Source organism: Rhincodon typus, chromosome 4 (genome assembly GCF_021869965.1).
Source record: "Rhincodon typus isolate 14 chromosome 4, sRhiTyp1.1, whole genome shotgun sequence".
Taxonomy (NCBI): Eukaryota; Metazoa; Chordata; class Chondrichthyes; order Orectolobiformes; family Rhincodontidae; genus Rhincodon; species Rhincodon typus.
The window spans coordinates 27069237-27090947 of record NC_063335.1 but is presented as its reverse complement, the minus strand read 5'-3'; the positions used below and the strand labels follow the sequence as shown (position 1 = coordinate 27090947).

General features: G+C 39.0%; 1 protein-coding gene across 1 annotated transcript in view; it reads right to left on the bottom strand.

Moving 5' to 3' along the window:
• Window positions 1–6272: 6272 nt before the first annotated feature.
• ncoa2 (nuclear receptor coactivator 2) overlaps window positions 6273–21711 on the bottom strand; it is a 243177-nt gene continuing 227738 nt past the window's right edge. Inside the window, exons 18-19 of the mRNA XM_048595681.1 lie at window positions 20951–21149; window positions 6273–11868 (exon numbers count right to left, since the gene is read on the bottom strand). Of these exons, the coding sequence (XP_048451638.1) occupies window positions 11857–11868; window positions 20951–21149 (211 nt within the window). The 3' untranslated portion in view covers window positions 6273–11856. The remainder of the gene's footprint in view (window positions 11869–20950; window positions 21150–21711) is intronic.

The window sequence follows — 21711 nt, the reverse complement described above, 5'->3', positions numbered from 1 at the left end:
ATTCTTTTGATACTTCCTGGGCAGAGATAAACAGATTCTTGATTACCAAGGGGGTGAAACATTATGGGAGATATATAGCAGTTCAGAATTGAAGTTAAAACCAGATCAGTTATAATCTTATTGAATGATGGACTAGATTTGGAGGGCTGAGTGGTCTGCTCTTGTTCCTTGTTCATATGTTCAATGTGTTCCATTTGACTTCCCTATTACTCACTGAACGTGGATGCTAGATTTTTGCAATTCACGCACCAATCCCTCTCTTCGGTAGCATTTTGCAGTCTTTCTCCACTTGAAATAATATTCAGCTCCTCTATTCTTCCTGTCAAAGTGCATAATCTCACAATTTCCCACATTGTATTCCATCTGCCAAGAGATAGTAAGAACTGCCGATGCTGGAATCAGAGATAACACAGTGTGAAGCTGGAGGAACACAACAGGCCAGGCAGCATCAGAGGAGCAGGAAAGTTGACGTTTCGAGTTGGGACCCTTCTTCTGAAGAAGAAGGGTTCCGACCCGAAATGTCAGCTTTCCTGCTCCTCTGATGCTGCCTGGCCTGCTGTGTTCCTCCAGCTCCACACAGTGATATTCCATCTGCCAAGCTTTCTTTCCACACATTTAATGTCTATCTCTCTCTCTATCTGTGATCCTCACCACTTGCCTTCCCACCTAGTTTTGTGTCAGCCACATCCATTTTCTTCCTACAAGCCATTAATATATATTGTAAATTATTGTGGCCCCAACACTAATCCCTGCAGCACTTTACAAATTACAGGGTGCCATTTTGAAAACTTTCTTATCCCACCTCTGTATTCTGTTAATTAGCTATTACTCTATCCACGCTAATATACAACATCCAAAACCATGGGCTCTTCTTAAATAGCCTAACGTCATCAAATGCCTTCTGAAAACTCAAATATATTACATTACTGATCCCCCCTTTATCTATCCTGCTTGTTACATCCTCAAAGAATTTGTCAAGCATGATTTCCCCTTCATGAAGCTTTGATGACTTTATTTGATCAGGTTATATATTTTGAAATGCTCTGCCATTATAGTCTTTACAAAAGACTCGTAACATTTTCCCAATAACCAATGTTAAGCTAACTGGCCTACAGGTAGCTGGAGTTTGTCACCTTCCCTTTTCGAATAAGGTTGTTATATTCGCAGTTTTCCAAGATTCTGGAAAAGTTCCAGAGGATGATAATTCTTGGAAGTTTCTACTAGTGCATTCACTGTCTCTGTAGCTACTTCCTTTAATATCCAATGACACATAACATCAGGTGTAGGGGATTTATAGGTCTTTAGCCTCATTTGTTTCTCCAGCCCTTTTTACTCAGGTGATGGTCATTGTATTTGTTTTTTCTTTCCCCACGGTTGGGAGGGGGGCGTCCAAAACTAGAGGGCACAGGTTTAACATGAAAGGATTTAAAAGGGACCTGAGAGGCAACCTTTTCACACAGAAGGTGGTGCATATATGGAATGAGCTGTCATAGAATCCCGACAATGTGGAAGCAGGCCATTCAGCCCATTGAGTCAACACCAACCTTCTGAACAGCATCCCACCCAAACTCACCCCCTACCCTATTCCTGTAACCCTGCATTTCCCATAGCTAATCCACCTCGCCTGCACATCCCTGGACACAATGGAGCAATTTAGCATGGACAATCCACCAACGCTGCACACCTTTGGATAGTGGGCGAAAACCAGAGCACCCAGAGGAAATGCACGCATACACGGAAAGGGAAACTGCGTCCCTGGTACTACGAGGCAGCAGTGCTAACCACTGAGCCACCCTCTGATCGATGTATCCTACAATTACACAGGACTCCTCCACTCATTAATTCTCTGCTTATAATGGACTGGGATAGGAAAGGTTAACCCTAATCCTATCACAAGAAACCTGGTTGGAATGGACAAGTTGGACCGAAAGGCTTGTTTCTGTGTTCTGTGACTTTATGTTTCCTCTCTTTCTTTTGATTATGTAGTAATTTTGGAATGTTGTCAGTGTCTTTTTCAGTGAAAGTGATGGAAGTATTTGTCAACTCCTTTGTCATTTCTAGGTTCCCCATTATTATCTCCTCAGCCTTGTTCTCTAAGGGACCTATGTTCATTTTGGCCTCCCTTTTCATTATATATTCAAAGAAGCTCTTGCTGTCTGTCTTGATATTACTTGCAAGTTTATCCTTAAAGTTTATCTTCTTCCTCTTTCTAAATCCTCTGGTTTACCAATAATCTTTGCCACATTGTATTTTTTTTAAACCTTAATTTGATGCTATCCTTAACTTCCCTGGTTAACTCTAGTTGGCTTATCCACTTTCTAGAATCTTTCTTCCTTACTGGAGTATGTCTTTATTGTGAGTCCTGACTATTTTCTTAAATGTCTGCCATTGTTCCTCAACTACCTTTGCTGCTAAACTCCTTTCCTGGTCCATTCCTGCTAGCTCTGTCCTCATTCCTTTGCAATTATCCAATTGAAGTTGAGCACAGTTGTTTCTGACCCAAGTTCCTCCCTCTCTACCTGAATGCTAAATTCTACCATGTTATGCTCATTGTTTTCTGGAGGATCTTTTACTCTTACATCTTTTATTAAATCTACCTCATCACACACCACCAGATTGAAAATAATCCCTGGTTGAATCCACAACATATTGTTCCTGGAAACTGTCCCAAATACATACAAATTCTTCTTCATGGCTTCCTCTGCCAATCTGACTACCCCAACCCACATAGAGATTAAAGTTACCTGTAATTAATGCACTAACTTTGTTACATGCCTTCATTATCTCCTGATTTATTCTTTGTTTCATGATAATTGCTACTGTTAGGGGGCCTATAAACTACTCCTACCACTTCTCTTCCACTTTTTTCTCCAGCGATTATGGATTCTCTATCTTCCACTACTAATTCGTTTCCTGCTGCTGTATTTATTCCACCCCATATGAATAATGTTACTCCGCTACCCTTTACTTCCAAAATAAAATCAGATCCCTGAATATCTAGTCCCTAGCTTTGATCTCCTCATAACCATGTACCTCTAATGGCTAATAAGATCATTTCGTATTTGTGCTGTTAATTCATCCAGCTTGTTCCAAATACTACACACATTCAAATAACCAGATATCAGCTTTGCCATTTTTTTCTCTTTGACCATGTTTATTGCTGTTTTTATACTCTGGTCACAGATGAGGTGCCAGAGGGCTACAATGCAAAGAATTTACCTGCTCTCAGAGACATGGATTAATCAGGGATAGTCAACATGAAATTGTTAAGGGACAGTTATATTTGACAGATCTGATTGAATATTTTTGAGGTGTGTTGATGATGCTGAGGATGTGCCGTAGGCTGTGTGAAGTCTTGTGAGACTCTTGAGAGAGTCTGTTTTGGCAGACTGGTCAGGAAAATGAAAGTCCACACGATCCAAGGCAAAAAGACATGTTGAATCCAAGATTATTTGACAGGCTGGAAGCAGGGGGAACGAACATACAAACAAGAGTGGACCATTCCATTCCTTGAGCCTGTTTTGCCATTCAATAAGATCAGCATCATAGGTAATGATAGAGGGATAGTTCTGGGCCTGGACATCAGTTTCCAGAGGTGGTCAGCAGGGCTCAGTGCTGGGGCCATTGCTGCTTACGGTGCACTTAATGATTTGGACCTAAATTTAAAGGGTACGATCACGAAATTTGCACATGACATGAAAATTGGTAGGATGCTAAGGAGGGAGGGGGATAGAAGTAAACTGCAGGGAGATATCAATGGACCAGTCAGGTAGGCCAAACAGTGACTAGTATCCCATGAGTGAATTAACAAAAACGGAATTCAACCTGAAAAAGTGAGAGTCAATGCACAGGTGGAGGACTAACAAGGCAAGGGATTGTACTTTAAATGGGATGCAGATGGAATTCAATCCAGAAAAGTGTGAAGTGATTCATTTTGGACAGTTGAATTTGAATGCAGAATACAGGGTTAATGGCAGGATTCTCGGCAGCGTGGAGGAACAGAGGGATCTTGGGGTTCACATCCATAGATCCCTCAAAGTTGCAACCCAAGTTGATAGGGTTGTAAAGAAGGTGTATGGTGTGTTGGCTTTCATTGGCAGGGGAATTGAGTTCAAGAGCCGTGAGGTTATGCTGCAGCTCTATAAAACTCTGGTTAGACCACATTTGGAATATTGTGTTCAGTTCTGGTCACCTCAATAAAGGAAAGATGTGGAAGCTTTAGAGAGGGTGCAGAGGAGATTTACCAGGATGCTGCCTGGACTGGAGGGCAGGCCTTACGAGGAAAGGTTGAGGAAGCTAGGACGTTTTTCATTGGAGCGAAGAAGGATGAGGGGTGACTAGATAGAGGTTTACAAGATGATGAGAGGCATTGATAGAGTGGATAGTCAGACTTTTTCCCAGGGTGGAAATGACTATTACGAGGGGGCATAATTTTAAGGTGATTGGAGGAAGGTATAGGGGAGATGTCAGAGGTAGGTTCTTCACACAGAGAGTGGTGGGTATGTGGAATGCACTGCTGGCAGTGGTAGCGGAGTCAGATACTTTAGAGACTTCTAAATGACTCTTGGATAGGCACATGGAGGATAGTAAAATGTAGGGTATGCAGGGTAGATTGATCTTAGTAGGATAATAGGTCAGCACAACATCGTGAGCCGAAGGGCCTGTACTGTTCTATGACCCTGGGAAGTGCAGAATATCAGAGGGACTTAGGTATGCACATCCATTGATCTCTGAAGAACATACAACCAAGGAACCAGAGTAGACCACTCAGCCCTTCACATCTGTTCTGCCGTTCAAGAAGATCCTGTCTCCTCCAATTTTAACCTCAAGTCGCCATTCCTGCATCTTCCTGATAATCGTCTCCCTCAATAAATCAAGAATTGACCTACTTCTGCCTTAAAAATGTTTGAAGATTCTGCATCCACTGCATTTTGAGGAAGGGATTTCCAAACAGAGACAACCCCACATGAGAATTTCTTTTCCCTCATTTGTCTTAAATGGGCAACTCCCTATTTTTAAATTCTGATCACTAGTTCTAGATTCTTCCACAAAAGGAAACAGCTTTACAACATCCAACCAGTTAAGTCCCCTCAGAATTTTATGTTTCAGTTAAGTCACTTCTGGTTCTTCTAAGTTCTTTAGGATACATGCCTAACCTGTGTAGCCTTTCCTCAAAATGAAATCTATCCAGGTCTTAGTCTAGTAAACCTTCCCTGAACTGCTTCCAAATCAGTAATGTTCGTCCATAAGTACGGTGAACAGTACTGTGCACAGTATTCCAGACACAGTCTCACCAAAACCCTGTATATCTGAAGCATAGCCACCCTACTGTTGCATGCAGTTCTCCTCTCTCAATAAGAAATAACATTCTGTTGGCTTTCCCAATTATTTGCTGTGCCTGCCGACTAACCTTCTGTGATTCATGCACCAGGACATCCAGATCTGTGCATCTCAGAGCTTTGCAACCTCTCATCATTTATATAAAATTTTCAAATTCTTTTTGCAAAAAATGGACTTTTCCCACATTATATTCCAGTTGCTAGATCTTCTCCCACTCACAACCTATCTATATCGCTTTGTGGACTCCATGGGAGTAGTAAGGCATGTAGAGAAAGGTGATTAAGAAAGCATTTGGCACACTTGTATTCTTTGCCTTGTCTAATAAAGGAAAGAGCAGGAAACTTGTGCTAGAACTGTATAAAATACTGGTTAGGCTACAACAAGAGTACTGTGTGTAGTTCTGCCTACGTCATAGGAAGGACGTGATTAAACAAGAGTGTGTGCAGTGGAGATTTGTCAGGATGCTGTCTGAGCTGAAGGAAAAAGTAGACAGGCTGGGTTACCATGGCACAGCAAGGAGACCTTATAGAGGTATCTAAGACTGGGGGGGCATACACAGGCTGGATAGGAAGTCACTTTTTTCATTAGTGTAGGTGTCAGTAACCAAGGGGAATGGATTTAAAGTAAGATGTAGAGGCTATGAGGGGAATTGAGAGGAAATATTTTCACTCAGAAGGGTGGTGGGAGTCGAGAACCCACTGCTTGCAAGGGTGGTTGAGTCAGAAACTCTCATAACATTTAAGCATTATTTAGATATTCAGTTCTGTTGCTATAACCATCAGAGCTACAGGTCCAAGAGCTGGAAATTAGGATTAGTGTCAATAGATCTTTGTTGACTAGTGTGGACATAATATGCTGTAAGTGTCTACAAGATCTGAGGTTTGTGCTTTTGCAAATGTATGAACTTTGTTGCATTTACTCAATTAAAAATGTAAAATTCAAAGGAATTAAATTTTATTAAACATCGCAATAACAGGATTCTTTATTTACAACAGCATTATTTAACATCAAGTAAGCAAATGACATCAGCAAAAGCAATATTAGTTAACAACTTGCATAAATGTATTTTTTAAGTTTCTTTGAATATACCTAACTTGGCATAAAATGCTCACAATAAGGATACAAACATGGATGCCAGAAGTAGTAAAGGTGTTTAGTGTGAACTAAAAAAAATACATCTCTGAACTTGCAACACTGTAAGCCTTCTGAAGAATCTTACTTTACATATTGCTTAGAATTTGCAACTCGTCAATATACACCTCTCAGAGACTGGGGAGAAAATACATTTTACAAATAGTGACCCGCTACTGACCACAAAGTAACAAAATAACTGCAAAAAACTAAGCAATAACCATGGATCCATATTGCTATGATATTTCTATTATTTGACAAAAAATTAATAACTGATGACATTCAAAAATTTTACACAATTCACTATACAAACAATATAATACAACAAACAGCTGCTAGGAATATACAGGACATAAAAACATATCTAAGGCATTATGCTAAGTTATAGCATTTGAGTTTCCTGCACTGTACTAAGAAATTGACAAGGTTTTACAAAACAAGTTCAAGCTCTAAATGAAAAAAGTAGACAGGAAGTGCCTATCAAATTGAAAATCCATAGAATAGTTTGTACAGAGAATGTGTCTGCATCCAGTCAACAATCAATTGTGTAGAAATACTATAAAATGATGTTCAACCACACCAACATACCATGGCTTAGCTGTATTTTAAAATCAACTCAGTGAAATCTTTGGATTTTGCAAACGGAGCTACACAGCCCTGCTTGTCTGCAACGTACAGCATCACAATACATAGTTCTTAATGTTAATTTTGCATCATTACTTTAAATTTTGTTAGAGGAAAATGTTATAGATTGAACATAATGCAATCAGAGAGATGTTGCTTCCTAATGAAAGTAGCTCCCATGCACCCTCACTTTCCAAGAGAATAGACCTTGACGCATTCAAATCTACAGAAGATATAAATTGAGGTCACACTATACAGAGTTTAAATGACCACATGACATACATGTTCTCACTTTTACCAGAAATTTTGTTTTAAAAATCTTTTGGCTGTGGGCAACAGCAGATTTATCATTTTCACAATTCCAACAGTGACACATCCAGTTGTAAACCATGTCTATCAAGATAAAGCATAGATATAAAAGAGAATAAATACAGAAAACTTGTTGTTAGGTATTACATAATGTTCCCATAGACACAAATGCAAAGGTCTAGGCTCTAACTCTGCAAAATTAAATGCCTGCATTTCAGAAAACTTTCCTAATTCACAGCAGTATTTACATAAAGCTATATCATACTAAAGCAGTCTGAAACACAATGATGTCATTTTAACACAGAAATAACACAGTTCTTCATCAACTGAATGATCTGAGCTGTGAGATGTGGTAGAACTTCTTCCTAAAAGCAACTGTTGAGGCAAAAACAGGCCAGTTATTCAGTCTCTCTACAGTGATCAATATGATCAGTGTTTGTACTGGGCCATTGACATCTTGTTCCATTGTAGCCTGATACACAAATACAAAATCATCAGGTCCCAAAACAGCTTAATAAACTAAGCACCTACTTCTAATTTATTCACAAAGTCTTCCAATTCTAATCAAACTATTAGACTGAGAGAAACTATGCAGATCAGTGTAGCAGTTTGCTGGGGATTTAGGCTTGATATCTGTACATTTTGGAAAACTAAAAATGGTTGCTCACTATCTATGAGAACCACCAGGTAATTTGTTGGCCTCACCAATGTTACTTAAACAAATTTCATAGCTACTCATCAAGGCATCATGATTATTTTTTTTTATGTACAATAAGAGAGAGAGAGGCTGCTACCAAGGTATCTAACATAATACTGTTGTACCTCACTTTGAATCAACTTAAGAACTTTACTTCATCAAAATTCTACAAGTATGTAAAACATATGCTCTCAAGTAAAAGTTATTGCTTGGTTACATACATCAGACGCTTATATACCCAAATGCTTTCCAAAAGTCATCCTGTTTTAATTTACAAAATATTCTACCATTTGAAAACCTTATGGCTATTTGTGTTTTGTTAGTTGTGGTAGCATCTAATACTAGACCTGCCGCATTTTGCACCTGGAAACTGCCAATGACTTTAGGAAATAGTACTGAAGCACTGGGTTTCTGCAGCTTACAAAAACGCCTATATTCTCTGATCCCACAGCATTATAAAGCTATAATGAACAATAAACTATTCAGAACACTAACTTGAACAGCCCCAATACCTTATTTTTATGGTTCACAATACAAGCTTTACTATCCCATGAATACTTATGCAAGTAAACTCAACTAAACAGACCAGTAGCACAGTCATGACTGTAAAGATGAATTTCATTAGTTAAAGAAAACTTACACACAGGGCTATAGTCTGTGTTTATGATTTATACATCTGGCATCAAAAATGATCTGGATTAATACACTTAGATACGATAATGTCGTGGAGGTAATCTACTCTGTAGAGTTTCATTTTAATCAGATCAATTTTAAATTGTTTTGATTCATTTGCCTAAATGAAATTGGTGATACTAAAATGTTTGACTTACATGCCAGTTAAACTTGATAATCTCTCAAACCCAATATTTCAGATTGGCTACAAAATAAATGCAGAATTTTTAAAAAATCCATATCTACCGCAGGCATATACTTGAAGAGAAACACATCAAAACCCTAAATTCCAAACATATTTATGTAGGTCACTAGAATGATTATTTTAAATTGCATTTGTTTATGGCACTAAAACTAAAACCACTTCGCTGGGGGCGAGAAGTTAAAGAACTTCTGTCTTTGCTGTTTGTTATACTTTATCCAATCAGGACAAAAAAACCACAAAAGTGGCAATCCTCTCAAAAAGCAAACCTCCCAAGTTTGCATTCAGAGGGGACTTTGTCAGCTTGGGCACATCCAAAGGTTGGAAGATGTTGTAAAACCAAGGGCTCCCTATTTGGTGAGGTGGCTGAAGCCAAATGACTGGTGGTATGTCTAAAGTCATGTTTGCAAGCACATGATGAAGACTCTACACATTGATTACAGCACTCAGATGACACTAGCTGATATGGAGAATGATGACACCTCCTGCAGGCTGGCATGTACCAACACGACGAAGACTGGCTATATTGGCATTGCAACAGATGCCAACACTGAGAATGATAAACCCATGAAAACAGCTGGTAGTTTCGCATGTGGCAGCTGAACCTGCCTCTCAGAGACTAGTTTCTTCATCCATCAGCAAGGGATGTGCCTTCTGAAACACTATCTAAATTGGAATGGTTTGTGGGTGTTTGTAGATAGAGGAATACTGAGGAGGGATCCGAAACATAACCAAGAATAATACATTATTGACTCTATACACATGAAGGTTTTTAGATCACTCAAGTTACTGCAAATCTAGTCAAATGATAAGTAATTTTCCTGTTCACAACTGAAAATTTACAAGCATCTTAACCCACTGTTCCTGGCTGTTTGGTGCCAGAGGTCAAATTAACTGCTCAGGGACAGTTATTTAAGAGTGTTATGCACTGGAAAGAACAACAGTAATACTCCTTCAGATGAATGAGTTTCATCATTAAATCATTGTGAATCAGCATAGATTTCTGCTGATTATCCTTTGTATTTGGAAATTCAGCAAAAATAAATTTTTGTCATCACCTCCAAGTTTTACAATTTCTGCACTACCTCTGGGCTTGTTACACCATTGAGCCAGTAATCTTTCTTCATCTTCATGCAATACAGCCATGATACAATAGTTTCTACACAAATAACACATGCTAGGCTGTATAAAAACTATAAAAATGTGTAAGCAACATACTATAAAAATAGAAGGGAGAGAAGAAATAACTTTTAGCTTTGCTTTCAGTATTTCGTCGTTGCAGAATTATCTCAAAGTGCTTATGGTGAAGAAGAACCTGGCAGCTTTTACTGATGCACCTGAATTCCAAATCACAATCAGTCTGGCCTGCAGGATCATTTAACAAAAATGCATACACTGGTGGACAGAGAAGAGACCTTGTTACTCCTTGAACAGTCAGCCGTTTAACTGATGCAAAGGAGTACAGTCTAAGAGAGATCAGTAACTACTTGGAGAGAAAAGGTACAGAAAGATAAGGAATCAAGCTTGGACAGCAGGGATGATGGAAAATCAGTCCTTGGCGCAAAGGAGTCCAGTGACATTTTGTCAGAACAGACCAGCTACTATTGTATGACCAGGAACGTGGAACTGGTGAAAGACCGAACAATTGGTGCTGCTTCTGCAATGCTAGAGTGGCCATGAGTTTACAACCAGATGAAAACAAATACTTTTGTGGGCGATTCTGCTGCTATTGGGATGGTGGTATGAAGGAGTTTTGCTGAGACAGATTAATTGCTTGAGATTGAAAAGCTCCCGTCTTCGTTTTGTGGGGAATTCCCTGGGTTGTTACACTGGAAGAAGCCAGCTGATCCTGTAATAGCCAGTGTGAAAACGTGACCACTGTATCTCAACGGAGAAAGGAAAAGAGAGATAGTTCAAGTATTCTGGATCTCTGCCTATTGTAAGGGTCAAAAAAGCTTGTTCCATCCTGTTTTGCAACAGATCAGAGTGTGTTGGTGCTTTATTTTTTCCTGTTATTGAGTAACAGTAGCTTTAGGACAAGTTGTTATTGTGTAACTGGTGAGCATCTATAGAGCTGAGAACATTTAACAGGTAGTCTTGGTCTGTGGAACCAGATACATTCTACTTGTTAACCGTCGCAATTAAAAATGGTGTCAAAGAAAAATCATACATCCTGGATGTTAAGCCATGACTCCACAGAGCAGAACCCCAGTATAAAAAGATAATACACTAACTCTTTTGCTGACATCAACTAACAACCTACCTGAAGTCTATTCCCATTTGGTTTTATCAAAAACATAAAAATAATGTCAAATTCCATTTAGATACCTTCCAAAACCAAAATTTGTTGTTTTAACAGCATTCACTCAGCTTACTTGCAAGTTCTTTTTCTAATTACACACAGCATAATCTTTCAAAAAGAAGCTGCATTTCTAAATACTGTTGGAGGAAAACATGGCTGAAAGCCTGCACATTGGATTAAATAGCAGAAAAGTCAGCAACCACTGAGGATCAAAATCAAAAGAGCAAATATATGCTCATCCTGCAAAACGACGATAGAAATACATTCATCGGACAGGGTTCAAAGCCGATGTCAATCCATTGTGAGGACAGACTTAAGTCACACTTATGGTGAATGCAATTAATGGGCAAAGCAGCTTCAGTAGGCAGGTACGTTGCTACTAAGGAGCCTGTCTCTCCGATAGCAACTGTTGTAACAAAATTTCTCTAAGCCTGGCTGAGTGTTCAATTGGCTGCTGTACTTTTCTTGGCTTGATCTGGAGGAGTTTGTTTGTTGGGTTGCCACCTAAACGTGATCTTGCACTGTACATCAGCAAACACATGAACCTTGTTGAAGAAGGAGGAATAGCAATCCTGAGGGTCAGCAATATTTCTGCAGAATGGAAAAGCACGAAATAATTAATTAACCTGCAGCAACAAAGAATGTAACATGACAAGTTCAAGCCTGCAGAATTAGGAATCTCAAATGACTGGAAGATAAGAAAATCCTTAATAAACACCAAAAGAGCTGCAGATGCTGCAAATCAGAAACCAAAACAGAAATTGCTGGAAAAGCTCAGCAGGCCTGGCAGTATCTGTGGACAGAAATCAGAGTTAACGTTTCGGGTCGAGTGACCTTTCCTCAGAAATGGGCAAGGAATTGTGTATAAGCAATTTCTTGCCCATTTTCACTCTATTGCCTGCATCTTTCAGACATGTTTGCTTCAAAACAGTGCTTTTTAGAAGCAGCTTATGTACTTCAGAGTGAACCCGTTACCCAAGATTCTGGTGCAATAAGCAAATATCCAAAGTTGCTTCTGTAAAATTCATTTCACAATATATTCATTACTTACAGCATATTCTGAATATTTTTGCAGTATGCTCCCTACCTAGCATATTGATTGTGTTTAATAGAACAATTCCAACTCCAAAGCCTGAGAGTCAGCAGTTTACAGGAACTGATAAACCAGCACTGCATGTACCATGTTACACTGTTTAAAATACTGCCTTTTAATGAGATTTTAAAGTATAGGAATGTGGTCAGGTTCACTCCATTTTCTATTCACCATTAGTTCATTAGTCTATTCCTGTACTAATGGAAACATAATCAATTATTTACTACAGCTGATTATTATAGCAATCTTGTAATAAATCTTTCTTAGCAAAGCAGCATAAAACTTTTAAGTTCGCATCAGCACAACGTAACAATCAAAAGCTAGCTTTGGTGCTAAATATTTAATGTGATCTGCTGTTTAAGAGCTAAAAAAATTATTTACACAGATTGAAGAAACAAAGAATAGATGTGATAGACATTTGCTACTTCATAATTTTATTAAAATTACAAACATCTGTGAAATTTAATTTATCCAATGCTACTTCCAATAACATCATTCTGGAAAGGGATTTGCAGTGCCCTGTTCTTATTTTTTGATGTTCCTACTTGGAGGACGGATTATTAGACATTTTTAAATTGAAAATTTGCTTTTCTCTACCTTCAAATCTTCAAATTCACTCAATGCTATACTTTCAATTCAAAGGGGTTATTTCAGAAAAAAAGGGCTTGCATTTGTATAGCATCTCCAAAAGAACTTAAAGCCTAAATTGCTCCCAATCCTCTAAATGACCATCATGTCTGGCATTTTTATAAATAATTTCCTTTCATCTAATATATCATCTTTTGTTAACCACGGTTGATCCACCTGTTCCTTTGGGTGTTTGTGCCTTACAGCAATGATATATAACTGTTGTAGACCTTAGTGTTTTTTTTTAAATACTAGCCATTGCCTGTTTACCATCAAATCTTTTAGTGTAACTTGCCAATCTACTCTAGCCAACTTGATCCTCATACCATTAACATCCTTTGCTCATATTTAAGACTAGTTTCAAACTGAATGATGCCATAGTCACAATTATGTAAGTTTTATCATATTAAGGTCACAATTTCCCAAAGGCTCCTCTACACCGAGTTATTACCTAGCCCTTTCTCACTATACAATATCAAATCCAGAATAACCAATCCCTAGTTGATTCCTCGACATACTATTGTAGAAATTCATCTCATACACATTCCAGGAATTCGTCCCCTACATCATTAACGTTGCCTTGCTTAACCCAACCTATGTACAAATTGAAGTCTCTCATTATTACAAAATTACCCATGTGACATGGATCTATAATGTCCTGATTTGTAGCTTGTCCAACAGCATCACTACAATTTGGTGCTCTGTAAACAATGCCCAACAATGCTTGCTTCACTTTGCTGTTTCTTAGCTCCAAACTGATCTTGATCCTTTAATCTACATCATTATTAATGTGTAGAAAACTCTTGGATATGCAATTCTCAATCTCAGTCACTTTGGCACAATGTCTTTTTAATGGAATTAAATCATTTCCATTTACCTCCAGTTGTGCATTCAAATCATCCACCTTTCTGCAATTGAGGCATGCATTCAGAGTGCCCTTAATTCAACCTCTTTATCATTATTCTTCATTTTGATCCTATTTGAAGCCTGCCATTACTTCCCCTATTTTTGCTTATTATTCTACTCTCTCCTTTTACAAATGGTGTTTCCTTTGAATCAGTTCCTATCCTTCTGCCAACCTAGTTTAAACCCTTCTTAATAGCAGTAGAAAATGTCCCTATCCACCTGCCGCAGAACCTGTTCCAATGTCTCAAATCCGATACTGGTTGCAGATGTGTAAAAAAAAATTTTAGAAACTAGCTACAGCCCACACCTTCAGGGAGATAGTGACACATAATAACTCAATGCTCACTTTCAAATACATTTTATCAAATTATCTAGGTAATTAGCCTATTTTCATCCTTTCTTCCAGAAATTAAAAAAAAAACACTTGATTATTGCTTGCAATTTAGTGCTTAATAAATACAGTATAGTGACCGAAACAGCAGTGGTATGGGACTGGCCTTTCACCTCTAGAGCCTGGTTTCGAATCCAGTTTAGACTGATGAGATGTTTCAAGAGTCTAACATAAAAGAGTGTGAACCAGAGAATCACAATGCATTTTAAAATAGAGACTATAGGACAAAGGTTGGCATGGGAAACAGCAAAGCCTTATCAGCTGGAAGTGAACACATTGTTGATGTAAAACCAAAGGAAGTCTTACTCTGTCTGGCTGCATTAAAACTTAACTGATATAAATGCTAACTGCAACACAAGTTCCAGGCTTTAGCACCGGGAGTCACCTTTCCTCATTGTGTTATCTCCCCATCACTGCTGAAGATGCTGGCTGCTCTGGATATTGTTTCACAGATTTCATCTATTCAAATAATCAGGCTTCAATTTTGGAGCTTACACACTGCAAGGTAACTTAATTGTAGAGTCCACCATTGTTCATCATTTACATTAATTCTATGTATTATATCAAAATAAATTATTAACAAAAATGAATTACATTGCATTGTCTACAAGTTTCTTTGAATTCAACATTGTTTTGATTTTGTTGCTAACTGTTAGAACAACTTGACTGATCTAATGATTAAACTTTCCTTTTGTGACACTGTATTGGAACTACATATTTGCATTATCTTTCACTGAGCAAAATGATGGATCACCAAAGCTCAACAATTTAGTCATCTCATTTTTGATTGAATACGTCCATTGTTTCACTGGGAAAGAAAGAAAACCTTATGCACAAGACCTTTCAAAAAAATTACACCCTCTGCAGTCAGCAAATTCCTCCCCTTTTTATTGCCATCTCCTACTCTGTTGTTTTAAAAAAGCCTTGTCTGGCCTGTCTTTTTGTATCTTTGTTCAAAGACAGTACCCACAAACACCTCCAACAGAAAAGCAAGACTAATATATAACAAAGAAACTCTGAGCACCACCACCAAGTTAGAGACCTACACAGACCTTACAAAATTAACCATTGTGATTCTGGGGACCTTCATCTTCCAGCCAGGATGATTCACAGTACTGTCAAGTTCTACCCTTGGTTAGTGTTAGCCCAGTAATAGAATAAATACATATTGCTCCAGAACATGTCCCTGCAAATTATCCTTTGCACGTGGACCAAAGGTGACCACGAGTATAATGAGTTCTAATTTTCATTAGCAAGTGATCACAATAAAGTTTTGTTCTTAACTGAAACACAAATGCCAACGAAGATTTTCTTCCAATTCAACTTGTATTAAAGTCTCATTTCCTTTCTTTATTCTTCATTCATTAAAGGGATGAGGACATCGCTGGCTCGGCAGCATTTAGCATCCATCCCTAATTGCCCAAAGGGCAGTTCAGAGTCAACCACATTGCTGTGGGTCTGGAGTCGGCCAGACCAGGTAAAGATGGCAATTTCCTTCCCTGAAGGACATTAGTGAACCAGATGGGTTTTTCCGACAATCAACAATGGATTCATGGTCATCATTAGATTCTTAATTCCAGATATTTTCTTGAATTCAAATTTCAACATCTGCTGTGGCGGAATTCGAACCTGGGTCCCCAGAATGTTATCTGGGTCTCTGGATTAACAGTCCAGCAATAATACCACTAGGTCATTGCCTCCCTGAACATATTACTGCTGACTAAGTAACATGCCAACTAATATATGTTCCATTCAATGGAAGAAAAGATGCACAATAGATGAAATATTTGTTCTTTGACAGTCAGAGAACTAATGAAATCAAAACAGATATGTGTGTGTAAATGTCACATCCTCAAGCCAGTAACTTCACCTGGAAAGAAGTATTTTAGCCTGGATCCTAAAGTTCCTCTGCAATTAAGAAACAAGCTTCAACATTCTAATACTGATCCATCAGCTTATATTGCTTAGATAAATACATGAATAGGAAAGATTTGGAGGGATATGGCCCAGGAGCAAGCAGGTGGGACAGCTTAGTTTGGGATTATGTTTGGAATGGACTGGCTGGACAAAAGGGTCTGTTTCCATAATGTACAATTCTGTGACTCTATGTCTCCTTTGCAATTGAAAAATTACACAATGGAGTTCAGCAAACACAGGTATAAAATTGCTCCACTTTGAATGATCTGAAGTGCTTGATTGTATTTCGCTTTTACTCAAGGGCATGTTTTGCCTTTCATCCCAGAATTGTAACACTACGGAACAGCACGAATAGAGAGTTCAAACAATTTTCAATTCAAAATAAATTATGGTCAAAACAACACATAATCTAACTGGTGGTTAAGGTATGGCAGCCGCAGATTAGCTACAACCTATATTCTCTACAATTCTTGGATGGTGATATGAATTAAGGTTGACAATTAGTTATGCTTTTTTTTTAATAACAGTATTAGTTGTGTTGTAGGGGGTCAGTTAGCTCAGTTGCTGGTTCGGAGAGCAGAATAAGAACAATGCCACGGTTTCAATTCCCACACTGGCTGAGGTTTCCATGAAGGACTCTTCTTCTCAATCTCGCCCCCCACCTTCAGGTTAAAACTATTGTCAGTCGTCTCTCTCTAATGAGAGTGCAGGCTATGGAATGGTAGGACTATGGTGACTTCACTAGTTATGATTGCCATGTTTTTAGGCTTAACCCCTATTACACATTTATGCAATATGTTGTTTTGTAAAGTGAAGGTGGAGAGTAATGGAGGGTAGTATTTTGCAAATGTCTTATAGGATATTATTGGGACTAAAGAGAATGATAGTGTAAAGTATGTAGATTAATTGGCAGGCAAAATTTTATGAAAATTTCTAGAGATTTAATGGAAAACATCCGACCTCCAACAATCACAACCATCTTCCTTTGGGCTGGCAGATTGTTTGCTCAGTATTCAGGTCTCTGATGAGCTGCAGCTTACATCCAGCTAAAAATTAGGATGACTGCCGCTCCCATAATAATTCAACTTCATTATTGCTGACCACTTTCCTGGGCTGAACCAGATTATTTCAAACCTTGGTGTCCTAAAAACCAATCACCAACTTATCTATTGTATTCTCAGCAAAGTCCGATTGTGAGCTGCATATATACAACATATGATGTATCCGCTTCATTGATATCACACATTTGATAAATTTACTAGCAACAGAAACAATTTGGATTTTTGTTTAAAAAGGGGTACGTGATCTTCTATTCTTTTCTGCTGCAAATATTGTTTTCTCATGCTGCAACATGTTGCAATTTTGAAGTTGGGCATGGCACATGCAAAATTACAACACTGTTGGTACCGTTAAGATGAAGGGTCATCAATCAGAGACTAACTCAGGGTCATATCAAGGCGCTTGTTACTAAAAGTGAAATTGCAACTGTATCATGTGTATAATCCGTGCTATTTTTAAATGTTCCATCATAAAGGCAAGTTAGTAGGTCATGCCATAATTAAAAAGCATAGGCTATTTGTTCGACTTTTAAATTTAAACAGGGTTATGTGGGACTTGGACATTGAGCCCATTAACGGTGCAATGAGTTGTCATTTAGATTAATTGGACCTTGTCTTTTCATTCTTTTCTCTGCATTTGCTTACAAATTTGGGACCCAATTATTTCTCATTGGTTTTCCTCCTGTTCTTTAAAATTAAAATGAAAATTCTGATTTTCAAATTAGTACTAAACTGGGCTTTACAAATCCTTATAGATCCTGCATGCCAAACAGGAATGTTCAAAAACCAGTATCTGTGAGCTTATAAAGCATAAACTTCACAAAAAGCTGATGCTGCCTACTGCACATCAATAATGGCACAGAAATACGATTCTTGCACCACTGTGCGTCTGAATATTCACTGTAATTTAACTTCAGACAGGGAACAATATTCCAGTACTGACTAGTGATTAGTAAACTTGCTGTCAGTTGTCCTGAAGTAAATGGTCAGCAGAACTAATGGCATGGGCGGCTTTGATGGTTTTACCCATGACCAATCTAATGACCTAAATTTAATATTGAGTGCCGAATGTGCTATTTACAGACATGTCTGCTGATCTAGAAAGGGTTTTGATAAAGAAATCATGGCTCAGGCCAGGAAAGATGATAAAGAAATTTTTTGCCGTCTCAGGTGTATATAAGACTACTACGTACATACCTGATCCAATAAATTAATTGTGTGTGTCACTGTCTGTGTGTTTTGGAGGGAATGGGAGGAGAGGATGGGATGGAAGCTATAAAGCTCATGACCTTTCATGTTGACATCCGAGTCTTCAGTATTGATTAACGTTCCACAAGGTTACCGCAATACTTAACGTGAAAGCACATTCTGGGCTTTTGGGAAGTGTGGTTCTGCTGACTAACTTGAAGTTTCAAATGAGAACGTACCGACAAATTAAAGTATATTTCTCTTTTAACAATAAAAGAAGCCCATCAACGTTCTGCTCCATGAGTTTTTGTTAATTAATAATCCTGTATGTAATTGGTTTTCTGCTATTAAATAACACCGGATGCTAGAATAATAATTTCCAGCAAATGAGTATGGCTGAGTTAAGTGCAGAGGGCAGCAGGTCAGTAGATGAGGACTTAGTAACCCAACTTCTCCTGGGTTAATTCAAACAGACTTCTAGGAGCTATCTAAAGTCTCCAACTCCAAGTGAAGAATCAGGGACATTTTAAGAGCCTTTAAGACGCTGGGTAAATGCCCATTGGAACTTTTAACTTCCTGGGCAATTCTGGCAGAATCAGCTGCATTGAGGCTTCCATGTGGCCCAGACATGCAACTCCTGGCAACAAAAACAATATTGCTGGAAAAGCTCAGCAGGTCTGGCAGCATCTGTGAAGGAAAAAACAGAGTTAACGCTTCGGGTCCGGTGACCCTTCCTCAGAACTGCTGGTGGCTGGGAAAATGTCAGTTTATATGCAGAAAATAGGGAGGTGGTTGCGGTAGGGAGTAAACGATAGGATAGAGCCCAAAGAGAGAGAAAGACAGTTGGACAGACAAAGGAGTGACTAACGATCAGGCTGGGAATAGTTGTTAATGGGGACCGTTAGTGACTAACAACAGGGGGTGTGTAATGGCAGGCTATGTGGTAACAAGGCCCGGTGTGTGGGGTAGGGGGCTGGGACATGGGAGAGTTTAGGCCCTAAAATTATTGAACTCAATATTGAGTCCGGAGGGCTGTAGGGTCCCCAAGTGCAAAATGAGGTGTTGTTTCTCCAGCAAGCCGGAGACAGAGATGTTGGCCAGGGAGCAGGGCGGTGTGTTAAAGTGGCAGGCAACAGGTAGTTCAGGGTTTTTTTTGCGAGCAGAACGTAGATGTTCTGCAAAGCGGTCGCCAAGTCTACGCTTCATTTCCCCAGTGTAGAGGAGACCACATTGTGAGCAGCAAATGCAATAGACTAGATTCTGGGAAGTGCAGGTGAAGTATTGCTTCACCTGGAAGGTATGTTTGGGCCCTTGGATACTGGGGAGGGAGGAGGTAAATGGGCAGGTGTTGCACCTTTGCTGGTTAGAGAAGAAGGTGCCATAGGGCTGTGGGGAGGTGTGGGGGGTAAAGGAAGTGTGGACCAGGGTGTCCCAGAAGGAACGGTCGCTGCGGAAGGCGGACAAGGGAGGGGAGGGGAATATGTGTCTGGTGGTGGCATCTCGCTGGAGGTGGCGGAAATGGCACCTGATGATCTTCTGGATGTGGATGCTGGTGGGATGGTAGGTGACCTGGCAACACTGCTGAAAGGACCACCTTCCAGTCGGAGGACCTGAGCCATTAGTTCCAAGCTTCATATGATCCAGATCCAGAAATTAAATAGAAGGTAACTTTTGACCCTTAGCTCCAAATGATGTATTGTATACATCGAATGAAAAAAAGATGGAAATGTATTTCCATTTAGCCTAGGAAAAGCAGCACATGGATTTACAAACATTGTTAGTTAGTTAGTGCGTTAGTTGTTTCGAAAACAACATTAATAAAAAAAAATCAGCTAGCATATTACAAAATTAGTACCTGCTTTCAGTGATGTCCAAACGTAACAGAAGGTATTCAAATACCACTTGTTTCTATCCTAGACTACAAATACTTGAAATGCTTTCCAATATCAAGTGCCTTAATAAAGCTAGAATAACAATTTCTACCTTATCTTAAAATTGCACGTGACCCTTTGGATCTCTAGCCTCTTTGTTGAAACCTTAGCTATTGGTCCAAAAAATTGTATGAACTAGAATTAGCTTTATTGTCACTTGTACTCATGAGTGCCATTTTAGGTTCAAAGGGACCTAGGCACGAATTCTTAGGGGAAAAATTTTGATAAAGGAGGAAATAACAAGTCCAGAAATAAAGTAGAACAGTAGGGAAATAAGAATTCAGAATAACAATCCTTCCATCTCACACCGCACTGGGCTCCACCTCATAGCTGGGTGCCCGGGTCCACACTGGCTTTCACCCCGGACGTCACTGATGCTGCCAGAGAATGGGTGGTAAAAAGAAAAGGAAAAGAAACAACACAAAAAGAGAGAGAAAAAAAATAAGCAGACAGAGCGGACGAGCTCCTGCTCAGGAGTCCTACTCAGCCGCCATCTTGGCAGCCACCATTTGCTGTTTACAAAACAACATTAGAATTAAAAAAAACATTGCTCATCCCTTACCTGTTCAGCACCCATAGAGGATAATCCTGATGTAGGCACAGAGGTCATTGAGGTCATGCTAATCTGCCCTGACATCTGATTCATGTTGCTCATACCGGCAGTATTGGTCGCCATAGAAACACTGATATTCATATTGTTGCTGTACATGTTGGTGTTTGCTTGTTGTCCAAACTGTGGCGGGGATGGCTGTGAAAACATGCTGTATTACAAGAAACAAAAAAGAAATTAACCATTAGGTTAATTATATTTCCCAAATATGTTTGATCACATGGGTCTCTTCTATCAGAAGCTATGAATCTTAAAAAGGACAAAATTATTTTGTACACGACATGATACATTTACTGCCCAATTTTTGTCACAGTAATCCAAAATGTTTACCCACACTTTTATCACAGCTACAATAAATTATTCCAACAGTTGGCTCACTGGCCTCTCATTATTCATAATGCTTTTCTCATAGGGCACAGGAGACTGCCCTATCTCATACTAAAACTCACTCACTCACTAATCATCCTTATCCTTACCGAGCTGCATGACTCGCTGTCCCCTAAAATGTCGATACAGCTTGTATTTGCTCAGCAGCTTAAAACATGCAAGTGTTGTTGCCACAATCCAGTACAGAGTTAACAGTGACGATTCTATTGTAGCAGTGGCCAAAACTTGGATTTTTTTTGGGACAGACTCAAAGTTGAACAGGAAAGTGCGAAAATGACAAAGCTATTGCTCAGGAAACCAAAGAGAACTGGAAACTAAAATGTCCA